At 44.8% G+C, this 14,660-nt stretch overlaps 1 protein-coding gene across 2 annotated transcripts in view; it reads left to right on the top strand.

The window, feature by feature from the left end:
* The first annotated feature begins 227 nt into the window (after window positions 1-227).
* Window positions 228-14,660, top strand: part of LOC140739122 (calcium/calmodulin-dependent protein kinase type II subunit alpha) — a 285,295-nt gene continuing 270,862 nt past the window's right edge. Inside the window, exons 1-2 of one of the 2 annotated variants that reach the window (XM_073067093.1) lie at window positions 228-506; window positions 1,183-1,277. In XM_073067093.1, coding sequence (XP_072923194.1) covers window positions 445-506; window positions 1,183-1,277 — 157 coding nt within the window. In that variant the 5' untranslated portion in view covers window positions 228-444. The remainder of the gene's footprint in view (window positions 507-1,182; window positions 1,278-14,660) is intronic. The other variant, XM_073067092.1, reaches the window with a different exon arrangement.

Genomic DNA, 14,660 nt, shown 5'->3' with positions numbered 1-14,660 from the left:
GTCCCTCCAGTCTGTGTTACTCTGGATTTCCAACATCTGCAGAACCTCGTGTCTAGAGCTTGGAAACCCTCTCCTCTAGCCTGATGTCAGAACTCACAGCCCTCTACGAGGGGTAATATCTCGTCTCAGTTTAGCCCCTCCAATTCCTTTCCCTTCCGAGGGAGTGTGCGCGGGTTCCACTGTTCCTGCCTCCAGTGTTGTCTTGGAAACAGGTCTGGCTGGCGAAGGGAGGGGAAGGGGAGGAGATCGATGCTGGGGAGGAGGAAGGTTGATGAAATAACCAGCGACTAGTGTGAGCTCGGTGCGGCTCCGATGTAGACGGGCTTTTCCCGTGCAGGGGAATTGCCAATCAAAGCCAGCTCGGCGAGGACAAGAGAGACTTCCCCACTACAGAGAGAGACACGGAGGAAGAGAGAGAGAGAGAGAGAGAGAGAGGAAATCAGCATGGCCACGATAACGTCCACTCGGTTCAGCGAGGAATATCAGATGTACGAGGAGCTGGGAAAGTAAGGAATTTCAACCCTCGAGGCTGGACGAAAAAAATTCGCCTTTTTACAATTTTAAGTTTGACGTGTGTGTCTGTCTGTCTGTACGTGTGAGTGTGTGTATGTATGTGTGAATGGAGGGTAGTGAGTGTGTGTCTGTCTGTACGTGTGAGTGTGTGTATGTATGTGTGAATGGAGGGTAGTGAGTGTGTGTGTGTCTGTCTGTCTGTACGTGTGAGTGTGTGTATGTATGTGTGAATGGAGGGTAGTGAGTGTGTGTGGTGGGAGTGTGTGAATGTGGGTGTGTGTGAGTGTGTATGAGAGTGTGGGAGAGAGTGTGTGTGTGAGAGTATGTCAGTGTGTGTGTATATGTGTGTGTGTGTATGAGTGTATGTGTGTGTGTATGCGTGTGTGTGTGTGTCAGTGTATATATAAGAGTGTGGGGGAGTGTGTATGTGTGTGTGTCTCTGTGTGTGTGTGTGGTGGGAGTGTGTGTGAGTGTGTGTCTGTGTGAGTGTGGTGGGAGTGTGTGTGTGTGGTAGGAGTGTGTGTGTGTGTCTGTGTGTGTGAGTGTGTCTGTGTGTGTGTGGTGGGAGTGTGTGTGTGGTGGGAGTGTGTGTGAGTGTGTGTGTGTGTGTGTGTGAGAGTTAGCGTGTGCCAGCGTGAAACTGAAATTGTAAAATGTTGCTGATTTCAGAGGAGCCTTCTCGATTGTCAAGCGCTGTGTGAAGACTTTGACAGGACAGGAATATGCGGCGAAGATTATCAACACCAAGAAGCTGTCAGCTCGGGGTGAGTCTGATCAAGATGTTCGGGGAGGGATTGGTGTGTGTGTGTGTGTGTGTGTGTGTGTGTGTGTGTGTGTGTGTGTGTGTGTGTGTGTGTGTGTGTGTGTGTGTGTGTGTGTGTGTGTGTGTGTGTGTGTGTGTGTGTGTGTGTGTGTGTGTGTGTGTGTGTGTGTAGGCTTGCACTAATTACATTGGGGGATGTTGGTGAAGGGTCGTGTGTGTGTGCAAATGTATCATCTTTTCTCAGTGCCTATCCTGCCCCTCTGCTGGGCATCTGGACAGGCAGCAGCAGCGGCTGCAGTTGGATGGGCTAGCCCTGTCTCAGTGGGCAGAGTGGCTTCAAATTTAGGTTCCAAGTTGACATTCTGCTGAGTTTAGTTTTCCTTCAAGCCCCAGCCCTATGTGTTCAGAAGGTGGGAGGGTGCAAAATCGGGAGAGGATGGGAGGGGTGGGGGCTTTAATTGACCCCAATAATGATGCCACACCTTACACCTGCCCTGGCACTTGTTTCTGCCCCCTCAAAGTACGTATATATCTCCATAAACAACCCTGAGATTCATTTTCCCATGGGCAATCACAGTAACCACAAGAAACACAAGAGTCAATGAAAGACCTCACACGACAGGATGGACAAACAACCAGTGTGCAAAAGACAACAACCTGTGAAAATACTAAAGAGAAAATAAATAATAATGAATAAATAAATGAGCAATAGATATTGAGAACATGAGATGAAGAGTTCTTGAAAGTGAGTCCCTAGGTTGTGGGAACAGTTCAGTGATGGGGTGGACTCTCTGATCTCTCAGAAGGAGATCTCTGAGATCTCTCTGATTCAAGAGTATGATGGATGAGGGGTAATGACTATTCTGAACCTGGTGGTGTGAGTCCTGAGACTCCTGTACCTTCTTCCTGATAGCAGCAGTGAGAAGACAGCGTGCCCTGGAAGATGGGAGGCGGGGGTGGGGGGGACCTTGATGATGGATGCTGCTTTCCTGCAACAATGCTGTGCATGGATGTGCTGAGTGGAGGGGAGTGTTTGCTCGTGATGGACTGGGCTGTATCCGTTACCTTTTGTAGGCTTTTCCATTCAAGGGCACTGTGACACGGGAAACTAGGGTTTGCAGACTCCCTCAGAGAGAGCCAGAGCAAATTCCTCCCAAACTGCAGGGAGAGAGACAGGGCGCAGGGGGCAGGGTGACAGGAATCCGGACAGGGCTGGGGAGGTGGTGGTTACCGAGCATATCCCCGTCACTCTCCACCATTGTTCAGGGGGAGGGCACCACAGGAGAGTAGCATTTAGTGTGATGCTGTTGCAGCTCGAGGTGTGGAGTTTGTTCAATACCAGTTTCCTCTGTAAGGAGCTTGTACGTTCTCCCTGTGACCATATGGGTTTCCTCTGTGTCCTCCGGTTTCCTCAGCAGGATACAGCCCAGTCCATCACGAGCAAACACTCCCCTCCACTCAGCACATCCATGCACAGCATTGTTGCAGGAAAGCAGCATCCATCATCAAGGACCACCCCACCCCCGCCTCCCATCTTCCAGGGCACGCTCCCTTCTCACTGCTGAGTCCAAAGTCCAAAGAGAGTTAGGTTAATCAGACGTTATAAGTTGTCCTGTGATTAGGCTTGGGTTAAATCAGGGCTTGCTAGGTGGCTTGGCTCGTTACACTAACAGGGCCTGTTCGTCGCCAAATAACTAAATCTTCACTCTTGGCAGTTACTGGTATTGCAGGAGTTAGCAAGAGCTGTGTTTTGCAATGGTGCTCAAAAGGCCGGAAGTCCTGTGCTGTATCTTTAAATAATATAAATAAATAAATTAATTAAATCTACCCCACTGTTGAAAGGTCTTGGCTGACCAGCCTTGGATTGTGACATCCTATCTGTTTTAGTTTCCAAAGCCCTTCATCCCCCGATTTTTGTATGTACAAAACTCCACAAATACCTCCAGTGATCTGAAGGCCATAACCCCCTGTGGCGGAGAATTGCAGACAAACACCGCCCCCACCACCCCCGTGCTTGAAACAATGTCCTCTTATTCAAGTCTTGTTCTTCGTTTGATAAACTGGACTTTGTGACCTCACCATCTACCTTGTTATGAGCTTGTACCTTATTGTCCGCCCGCACTGCACTTTCTCTGTAACTGTGTTATTGTTTTGCAATGATCTGATCTGTATGAATACTCTCTCCGGTCCTGTTCACCCTGTACACATCAGACTTCCAATACAACTCGGAGTCCTGCCATGTGCAGAAGTTCGCTGATGACACGGCCATAGTGGGGTGTGTCAGGAATGGACAGGAGGAGGAGTATAGGAAACTGATACAGGACTTTGTGATATGGTGCAACTCAAACTACCTGCGTCTCAATATCACCAAGACCAAGGAGATAGTGGTGGACTTTAGGAGATCTAGGCCTCATATGGAGCCAGTGATCATTAATGGAGAATGTGTGGAGCAGGTTAAGACCTACAAGTATCTGGGAGTACAGTTAGACGAGAAGCTAGACTGGACTGCCAACACAGATGCCTTGTGCAGGAAGGCACAGAGTCGACTGTACTTCCTAAGAAGGTTGGCGTCATTCAATGTCTGTAGTGAGATGCTGAAGATGTTCTATAGGTCAGTTGTGGAGAGCGCCCTCTTCTTTGTGGTGGCGTGTTGGGGAGGAAGCATTAAGAAGAGGGACGCCTCACATCTTAATAAGCTGGTAAGGAAGGCGGGCTCTGTCGTGGGCAAAGTACTGGAGAGTTTAACATCAGTAGCTGAGCGAATGGCGCTGAGTAGGCTACGGTCAATTATGGATAACTCTGAACATCCTCTACATAGCACCATCCAGAGACAGAGAAGCAGTTTCAGCGACAGGTTACTATCGATGCAATGCTCCTCAGACAGGATGAAGAGGTCAATACTCCCCAATGCCATTAGGCTTTACAATTCTACCGCCAGGACTTAAGAACTTTTTAAAAGCTATTATTAATGCTTTTTGAGATAGTGATTTAGATGCATATCATATTCTTTACTGAGTTAAGTATTGTATGTAATTAGTTTTGCTACAAGTGTATGGGACATTGGAAAAAAGTTGAATTTCCCCATGGGGATGAATAAAGTATCTATCTATCTATCTATCTGTCTAAGATGCAAGATAGGAAGCTTCTCACTGCGTCTCAGCACATGCAACAATAATAAACCAATTAACCAATTCCAATCCTCTGTCACTGCAACGTGGAACATTACAGCACACTACAGGCCTTTTGGCCCAAGTTGTTACGCCAACCTTTTAACCTACTCCAAGACCCTTCCCTCCTGCATAGAACCTCCATTTTTCTGTCAGCCTGTCTAAGAGTTTCTGAAATGTCCCTAATGTATTTGCATCTATCACCACCCCAGGCAGCACCTTCCACACAGCCACCACTCTCTGTAAAAAACCTACCTCTGACATCCACCCTACACTTTCCTCCAATCACCTTAACGTTATGCCCTCTTGTATTAGGCATTTCCACCTTGGGAAAAAGGTGATGCCTATCCCCTCCATCTATGCTTTTTGTTATCTTCTTCACCTCTCACCCTCCTTCACTTCAAAGAGAGAAGCTCTAGCTCGCTCAACCTCTCCTCATACGACATGTTCTCTAATTCAGACAGCGTCCTGGGAAATCTCCTCTGCACCCTTTCTAAAGCTTCCACATCCTCCCTATAATGAGGTGACCAGACATGAACACAATACTCCAATTGAAGGCAACTAAAAAAGTCATTAAGAAGGTGAGATAAAGATGGAATACGAAAGTAAGCTAGCCAATAATATTAAGGAGGATACCAAAAGTTTTTTTCCAGATACATAAAGTGTAAAAGAGAGTCAAGAGTAGATCTCGGACAGCTGGAAAATGATGCTGCAGAGGTGGTAATGGGGGGACAAAGAAATGGTGAAGGAACTGAATCAGTATTTTGCAGACTGTGGAAGACAATAGCAGTATGCCAGAAGTTCGAGAGTGTCCGGGGTCAGAAGCGTGTGAAGTTGCCATTACTAGAGAGAAGGTTCTTGGGAAACTGAAAGGTCTGAAGGTAGATAAGTCATCTGGACCAGATAGTGTGCATCCCAGGGTTTCGAAAGTGGTGGCTGAAGTCATTATGGAGGCATTAGTAATAATCCTTCAAGAATCGTGAGATATCTGAAAAATCACAAGTGTCACTTCACTCTTCAAGAAGGAAGCGAGGCAGAAGAAAGGAAACTATAGGCCAGTTAGTCTGACCTCAGTGGTTGGGAAGATGTTAGAGTCAATTATCAAGGATAAGATCCCAGGGTACTTGGAGGCACATAATAAAATAGGCCGTAATCAGCATGGTTTCCTCAAAGGATAACCAGCAGGATAGACAAAGGAGAGTCGGGTGGACGCTGTGTACTTGGATCTTCAGAAGTCCTTTGACAAGGTGCCACACATGAGGCTGCTTACCAAGCTACAAGCCCGTGGTATTACAGGAAAGATAACAGCATGGGTGGAGCATAGCTCATTGACAGGAGGCAAAAATTGGGAATAAAGGAATAAGGAATAAGGAATAGACCATCTGGCCCATTGAGTCTGTTCCACCGTTCAATAAGATCATGGCTTATCTGACCATGGACTCCATATAAATCATATAACCATATAACAATTACAGCACGGAAGCAGGCCATCTCGGCCCTTCTAGACTGTGCTGAACGCTTACTCTCACCTAGTCCCACTGACCTGCACTCAGCCCATAACCCTCCATTCCTTTCCTGTCCATATACTTATCCAATTTTTTTTAAATGACAATATCGAACCTGCCTCTACCACTTCTACTGGAAGCTCGTTCCACATAGCTACCATTCTCTGAGTAAAGAAATTCCCCTTCGTGTTGCCCCTAACCTTTTGCCCCCTAACTCTCAACTCATGTCGTCTTGTTTGAATCTCCCCTACTCAATGGAAAAAGCCTATCCACGTCAACTCTATTTATCCCCCTCATAATTTTAAGTACCTCTATCAAGTCCCCCCCTCAACTTTCTGCGCTCCACAAAATAAAGACCTAACTTGTTCAACCTTTCTCTGTAACTTAGGTGCTGAAACCCAGGTAACATTCTAGTAAATCTCCTCTGTACTCTCTCTATTTTGTTGACATCTTTCCTATAATTCGGTGACCAGAATTGTACTCAATACTCCAAATTTGGCCTCACCAATGCCTTGTACAATTTTAACATTACATCCCAACTCCTATACTCAATGCTCTGATTTATAAAGGCCAGCATACCAAAAGCTTTCTTCACCACCCTATTCACATGAGATTCCACCTTCAGGTGCACCATTATTCCTAGATCACTCTATTCTACTGCATTCCTCAATGCCTTACCATTTACCATGTATGTCCTATTTTGATTAGTCGAACCAAAATGTAGCACCTCACACTTATCAGCATTAAACTCCATCTGCCATCTTTCAGCCCATTCTTCTAACTGGCCTAAATCTCTCTGCAAGCTTTGAAATCCTACTTCATTATCCACAACTCCTCCTACCTTAGTATCATCTGCATACTTACTAAACCAATTTACCACCCCATCATCCAGATCATTAATGTATACAACAAACAACATTGGACCCAGTCTCCACCTACCTGCCTTATGCCCATAATCCTTAATTCTCGTACTATGTCACGAACGGCCATGGAGGCCAAGTCTTTATGTATATTTAAGTTGCTTGATTGGTCAGGGTATGAGGGAATATGGGGAGAAGGCAGGAGATCGGGGCTGAGAGGGAAAATGGATCAGCTGTGATGAAATGGTGGAGCAGACTGGATGGGCCAAATGGCCTAATTCTGCTCCTGTATTGTATGGTCTTGTATTCTGCGTGTGGTTTAACCAGGGTTTTATAAAGCTGAAACATTACCATGCAGCTTTTGAACTCAATCCCCCGACTGATGACTAATCAACGCACTATATGCCTTTCTAAGCACACAATCAACTTGTGCAGCAACTTTGAGCAAGCTATAGATTTGGACCCAAACATACCTCTATTCCTCCACACTACGAAGAATCTTTCAATTAATATTTGCCGTTTTCAAGTTTGACCTTCCAAAGTGAATCAGATCCAGAATCAGGTTTAATATCACTGGCATATGTTGTGAAACTTGTCTTTTTGTGGCAGCAGTATATTGTAATTCAGAATAAGACAAACTGCGAGGTCGTGTTCACAGGTTCATTGTCCATTCAGAAATCCAATGGCAGAGGGGAGTCATTGAGTCACTTCATATTTCCCTGGATTGACCCACACCACAAAGAACTGTAGCAATACTCTTCTGTTTCAAACTCCAGTCCTCTTGTCGACAAGGCCAACTTGTCACGAACACCAGAGATTCTGCAGCTGCTGGAATTCCAGAGTAACACACACACACACAAAATGCTGGAGGAACTTGGAAGGTCAGGCAGTCTCAATGGAGCGGCAAAAGAAGAGGATGTGTCCTTTAGTGGGAGAGTCTGGGATCAGAGGGCACAGAATACAGAAACGGCCCTGTAGAACAGAGGTGAGCAGAAATTCCTTTAGCCAGATGATGGTGAATCTGTTGAATTCATTGCCACAGTCCGCTGTGGAGGCCAAGTCACTGGTGTACTTAAAGTGGAGGTTGATAGGTTCTTGATTAGTCAGGGAGTCAAAGGTTACAGGGAGAAGGCAGGAGAGTGAGTCTGAGAGGGAAAAGAAAATCAGCCGTGGTGGAATGGAAGAGCAGACTCGATGGGCTGAATAGCCTAATTCTGCTCTTATGCCTTATGGCATTTGGACCTGTGTCACTGTGTTCCCTTTCTGAGTATGTACATTATTTCATTGTCTGGATGATAGGGTGGAGATATGTCTCTACCAAATGGGGTATAAGGTGTTCTTTCCCTCTGCTAGCCTGCGGGTCACCCTTGGGCAAGGTGTAGCAGCTGCTTATCTCCGGATCAGAGTCACGTGAAGCCACAGGAGCTGGTGGTGGACGGTCGTATGAGCAGCCGGTGCAGATCACAAGTCCTGGTTATGCTACTACTGACACCAGGCAGGCAATCTCTGAAGAGTATTGGTAATGGCTGGGGTCACCCATCTTGTAAAGACACTGCCCAGAAGAAGGCAATGACAAGCCACTTCTCGAGAAAAATTTGCCGAGAACAATCATGGTCATGAAAAGTCCATGACCACCCATGTCACACAACACGGCACATAATAATTGAATGAATGAATGCATTGGTGGATAATTGAGGGCCTGAGGCACACCACTAGCTGAAAAAAGGCTTGGTCCTTCTCGGTTATTTGGCCTGTCTTTATTAAAATTTGCTCTCTGAAATCATTGATCTGCCTCAGCATTGAGTGTGTGGTTTAAAGTCCAGGGTTAGAGAAATAGAGATGTTTTTGGGGGGGCTCTGACTTTACTAGAGTCAGCCTAGGTCCAGTATTGGTGCATTGAATAACTAGGATAACAATTAAGGCTTTAAACCCTGGTTAAGGGAATGATGCTGTCGATATACTGAAAGCTAAAGAGTTTTGTGGCACGAAAGCAAGTTTGCTGATGTGTCAGAAAGAAACTGAGCTCACTAACGTAAAGATACACCTCCTACTAGTCAGAGAAGATGGTAAACAGGTAAAATTGATGGCTGTTTATCAGAATATGCACTGCATTTTTAACAAGGTAGGTGGATTAGTCACAGAGCCGACATTGCCCGTCCTAATATCCTCCGTTCAGCCCAGCTCTCTCCAAAGCCCTGCCCCTCCGTGTACCTGTCCAATAGCTTCTGAAACGATAACATCACACCTGCCTCAACCACTTCCTCTGGCAGCTTATTCATATAGTCACCACCCTCTGGCTGAAAGAGTTGTCCCTTTCTCCTCTCACCCTAAATCTATGCCCTCTAGTTAAATTATGAGAAGTATAGATGGCTGTTATTTATACCTCTCATAATTTGAAATATTTTTTAAGGTAACCCCTCATTCTTCTATGCTGCAACTTATCCCTGTAATTCAGGCTCTCTCATCCTGGCAACATCCCCGTAAATCTTTTCTGCGCTCTTTCCAGTATAACCACATCTCTCCTATAACAGGGTGACCAAAACTGCACAAACAATTTAAACAACTGCAACATAAAATCCCAGCTCCAATACTTTGTGCTGTGAGTGATGAAGGGCAGCTTGCTAAACAGCTTTGTCACCATCCTGTCTATCTGAGTAGAACAGTACAAGACAGAAACAGGGCCTTTGACTCTCAATGTTGTGCCAAACCAATTAAATTAGCAATCAAGTGGCCAACTAAACTAATCCTTTCTGCCTGCACTATGTCCACATCCTTCCATTTTCCTCACATTCATGTGTCTATCTAAACGTCTTTTAAAATTCTCTAATGTATCTGTCTCTACCCCCACTCCAGGCACCCACCACTTAAAACTTGCCCCTCACATCTCCTTTGAAATTACCACCATCACCTTAAATGCATGAATCCTGACAAAACGATGCCTTCTGTCTACTCTGTCTACACCCCTCATAATCTATCAGATCTGCCCTCAGCCTCCACCGCTCCAGAGAGAACAACCCAAGTTTGTCCAAACTCTTAGAGGGCACACGCCCTCTAAACCAGACAGTATCCTGTAAACCTCTGCACCCTCTCTAGAGCCTTGACATTCGAGGTGATGCCACTGCACTTGAACTCCGAATTCCCTCTGTTCCATTACACTCCCTAGTTTCCGACCATTCACAGAGTGAGCCCTACTCTGGTTTGTATCACCTCACGCCTACCTGTATTGAAATTCATTTCCCTCTCCCCAGCCCACTGACCAGGATCCCCCGTAATCTACCACGACCTTCAGCGCCAACAACACCTCCTAATTCCATGCCATCCACAAACTGACTGCTCGAGCTTTGTGTGTTTGTCTCCTACTGGTGGTACAGAAATAAATAATCGGGTGTGATCCGTGAGCCATTGCTGAGATGCAGTTGCAATGTTCTTGCTCAGGATCTAAATATTTCAAGTTTAAGTTCAATTGTCATTCAACTATTCCCATGAATACAAACAAAACAGAGTTTTTCCGAGGCCAAGGTACAAAACAGTACCAACAGCACACTGCACATATAACGCAAATAATTATGAAAGCAGAAAAACATACAGTTGCAAACAAAATATATATTTTGATTTATATATATATATATATATACACACACACACATATATCTAGCCCAAGTATATGAGTGGTATGGCCTGTAGTTTGACGGTGCATGGGATGTTGTCTTGGAGCCATGTTTCTGCAAAAACAATCCCACAGCAGTAACTCATCTCACGCTAGTACAGCCACAGTCAAACGCAATCCAGATTGTCCTCCACGCAGCGAACGCTGAGATGCTTTGGAATAGACAATGGAAGATGTAAAAACAGATGTCTGACTTTTAAATCAGAGGTGGGTGAGGGAATGCAGTGCTGGTGCCAGAATATGTGATGGCACTTGCGGGCGGCCCTCTAGAACATTCTCAGACTGTGTTGGTTGTTGATGCAAGCAACACATTTCACTGTATGATTTGGCATATACGTGACAAATAAAGCTAACTTTTTAATTTTAAGTAGGATTAATTTAATTTTATTCAGAGATACAGTATGGAAACTTAGAGCTGTGTCATCCAGCAAGCCACTGATTTACCTCTAACCAGATAACGGGACAATTTACAATGAGCATCTAACCTACTAACGGGTACGTCTTGAGGATGCTTCCTGTAGTGGGGGACTCTGGCACCAGAGGGCATGGCCTCAGAGGGACATCCATTTACAACCGAGATGAGGAAAAATTCCTTTAGCAAGAAAATGGTGAATCTGTGGGATTCATTGTCACAGTGGCTGTGGAGGCCAAGTCATTGGGTGTATTTAAAGCAGAGGTTGATGGTAAGGGTGTCAAAGGTTATAGGCAGAAGGCATTGAAATGTAGAGAGTGGTGGACACACCTCAACACATCATGTACCCCCTCCATGTATCTGTCTACACTCCTCACTGCCTCAGCAAAATCAAAGACCTACCCACCCCAGACATTCTCTCTGTCCTCTAAGGGGAACAGATGGATGTTATTTACTTAGATGTCCAAAAAGCGTTCAATAAGGTACCACATAAAAAATTTATCCATAAGATAAGGATGCATAGAGTTGGGTGGGGGTGTTGAATTAGCATGGATAGATGATTAATTAACCAATAGAAAGCAGAGAGTTGGGATACATGGGTGTTACTCTGGTTGGCAATCAGTGGTTAGCAGTGTGCCACAGGGGTCGGTGCTGGGCCCACAAATTTCCATGATATACATTAACGATCTGGAAGAGGGGACCGAATGTATTGTATCTAAATTTGCTGACGATAGTAAAGTGAGTGGAAAAGCAAATTGTGTAGAGGATTCGGAGAGTCTTCAGAGAGATATAGATATCTCTATATCTCCCTGCAGTGGTTAAAGGTCTGGCAGATGGAATACAATGTTGGTAAATCTGAGGTCATCCACTTTGGAAGGGAAAATGGAAGATCAGATTATTTAAATGATAAAAGATATGCAGCATGCTGCTGTACAGGGGGACTTGGGAGTGCTTGTGCATGAATCACAAAAGGTTGGTTTGCAGGTTATCAAGAAGGCAAATACAATGTTGGCCTTCATTGCTAGACGGATTGAATTTAAGAGCAGGGAGGTTACTAGTACAACTGTACAGGGTACTGGTGAGGCCACATCTGGAGTACTGCATGCACTTCTGGTCTCCTTACTTGAGGAAGGATATACTGGCTTTGGAGGCGATGTGGAGGAGGTTTATCAGATTGATTCCAGAGATGAGGGGGTTAGACTATGAGGAGAGATTGAGTCGCGTGTGACTGTACTCACTGGAATTCAGAAGAATGAGAGGAGATCTTATAAAAGCATATAAAAGGGATAGATGAGATAGAGGCAGGAAAGTTGTTTCCACTGGTAGTTGAGACTAGAACTAAGGGACATAGTCTCAAGATTTGGGGGAGTAGATTTAGGACAGAGATGAGAAGGAACTGATTTTCCCAGAAAGTGGTGAATCTATGGAATTCTCTGCCCAGTGAAGCAGTGGAGGCTACCTCAGTAAATATATTTAAGACAAGGTTGGATAGATTTTTGCATAGTTGGGGAATTAAGGGTTATGGGGAAAAGGCAGGTAGGTGGAGATGAGTCCATGGGCAGATCAGCCATGATTTTATTGAATGGCGGAGCAGACTCGATGGGCCAGATGGCCGACTCCTGTTCCTAGTTCTTATGTTCTTCTGTTCTCCCATCGGCAGAAGAAAGCGCATACCACCAGACTCGAGGACAGTTTCTATCCAGCTGTTGTAAGACCATTGAACAGTTCCCTTGCATGATAAGGTGGATTCTTGACCTTATAATCTCCCTCATTCTGCCTGTTCTGAACTTCCTCTGTAACACTTTGTTCTGCACTCTCACAATCAGAATCAGGTTTATTCTCACTGACATTTGTAGTACAGTTTGTTGTAGAGCTGTACAGTGCAATACATAAAAATTACTATAAGTCACAAGAAGAAATATTTAAAAAATTTTAAAAGGTAAGTAGTGGGAAACGAGAGCAAAAATAGTGATGTAGCATTCAAAGTCCATTCAGAAATCTGAGGGCGAAGAGGAACGGTCAGCCTCTTGTACCTCCTGCAATAGGACAGCAAGTCATGGGTGTTGGGGGTCTTCAGTGATAATGCTGCCCTTTTGAGGCATCGCTTTCTGAAGATGTCCTCAGCACTGTTAATGTTCTCCCTCAGTGCATTGTGGAATGATCTGATCTGTATGAACACGGATGTTGCTGGGACTTGAGAAACTGAGTTACAGAGAAAGGTTGAATAGGTTAGGACTTTATTCCCTGGAGTGTAGGAGAATGAGGGGAGACTTGATAGAGGTATATAAAATTATGATGGGTATAGATAGAGTGAATGCAAGCAGGCTTTTTCCACTGAGGCTAGGGGACAAAAAAACCAGAGGACATGGGTTAAGGGTGAGGGGGAAAAGTTTAAAGGGAACATTGGGGGGGGGGGCTTCTTCACACAGAGAGTGGTGGGAGTGTGGAATGAGCTGCCAGATGAAGTGGTAAATGTGGTCTCACTTTTAACATTTAAGAAAATCTTGGACAGGTACATGGATGAGAGGAGTTTGGAGGGATATGGGCCAGGTGCAGGTCAGTGGGACTAGGCAGAAAAATGGTTCGGCACAGCCAAGAAGGGCCAAAAGGCCTGTTTCTGTGCTGTAATGATCTATGGTAACAGTGCGCGCAAGACAAGTTTTTCCACTGTATCTCAGTACATGTGACATTAATAAATCACTAAATTTACCAAATTATTTCCCCCAATTAACTTCCGATCAGCTCCAGAGTGAACGAAGATGGCTAATATGAAGGGACATAATTTTAAGGTGTTTGGAGGAAAGTGTAGGGGGATGTCAGAGGAAGGTTTTTTCTACACATACATGGCAGATACATTAGGGGCGTTTAAGAAACTCTTAGATAAGCACACGACTGACTGAAAAATGGAGGGCTGTGTAGGAGGGAAGGGTTAACTTAATTTTAGAGTAGGTTAAAAGGTCGGCAGAACATCGTGGGCTAAAGAGCCTGAATGTGCTATTGTGTTCTAGAAATATTACTCATTTCTTTGGTAAAAATGAAACCCGAACACTGAGTTAAATCATTGAGGATTTTTTCACCGGATAGTCTAAAGCATTACAGAGAAATTGATCTCACTCACTTTGTTTGCTGCTCCAAAGCCTTTGCATGTGAATTATCAAGTAACACAAGCAACTTGACAGGTAGATAGGATTGTAAAGAGAGCTTCAGAGCATTGAGTACAGGAGATGGGATGTAATGTTGAAGTTGTAGAAGATGTTGGTGAAGCCTAATTTGGATTATTGTGTGCAATTCTGATCACCTGCCTACAGGAAAGCTATCAATAAAATTGAAAGAGTGCAGAGAAAATTTACAAGGCTATTACCAGGATTTGAGGTCCTGATTTACAGGGAAAATTTGAATAGATTAGGACTTTATTCCCTGGAGTGTACGAGAGTGAGGGCAGATTTGATAGAGGTATACAGTGTAATGAGGGGTATAGATAGGGTAAATGCAAACAGGCTTCTTCCACTGAGGTAGGGTGAGACTGGAACGTAAGGTCATAGGTTAAGGGTGAAAGGGGTCATGCGGAGAACTCTTTCACTCAAAGAGTGGTGAGAGTGTGGAACGAGCTGCCAGAAGATGTGATGGATGTGGGTTTGATTTCATCATTTAAGAGAAATTTGGGTAGGTATATGGATGGGAGGGGTATGGAGGCAATGGTCTGGGTGCAGGTCACGGGCACTACACAGAATAACAGTTTGGCAAAGAGAAGCTAGGCTGAATGACCCGTTTTT

Source organism: Hemitrygon akajei, chromosome 15 (genome assembly GCF_048418815.1).
Source record: "Hemitrygon akajei chromosome 15, sHemAka1.3, whole genome shotgun sequence".
Classification (NCBI taxonomy): domain Eukaryota; kingdom Metazoa; phylum Chordata; class Chondrichthyes; order Myliobatiformes; family Dasyatidae; genus Hemitrygon; species Hemitrygon akajei.
The sequence above is the reverse complement of the archived record's forward strand: the minus strand, read 5'-3'. Positions and strand labels throughout refer to the sequence as shown.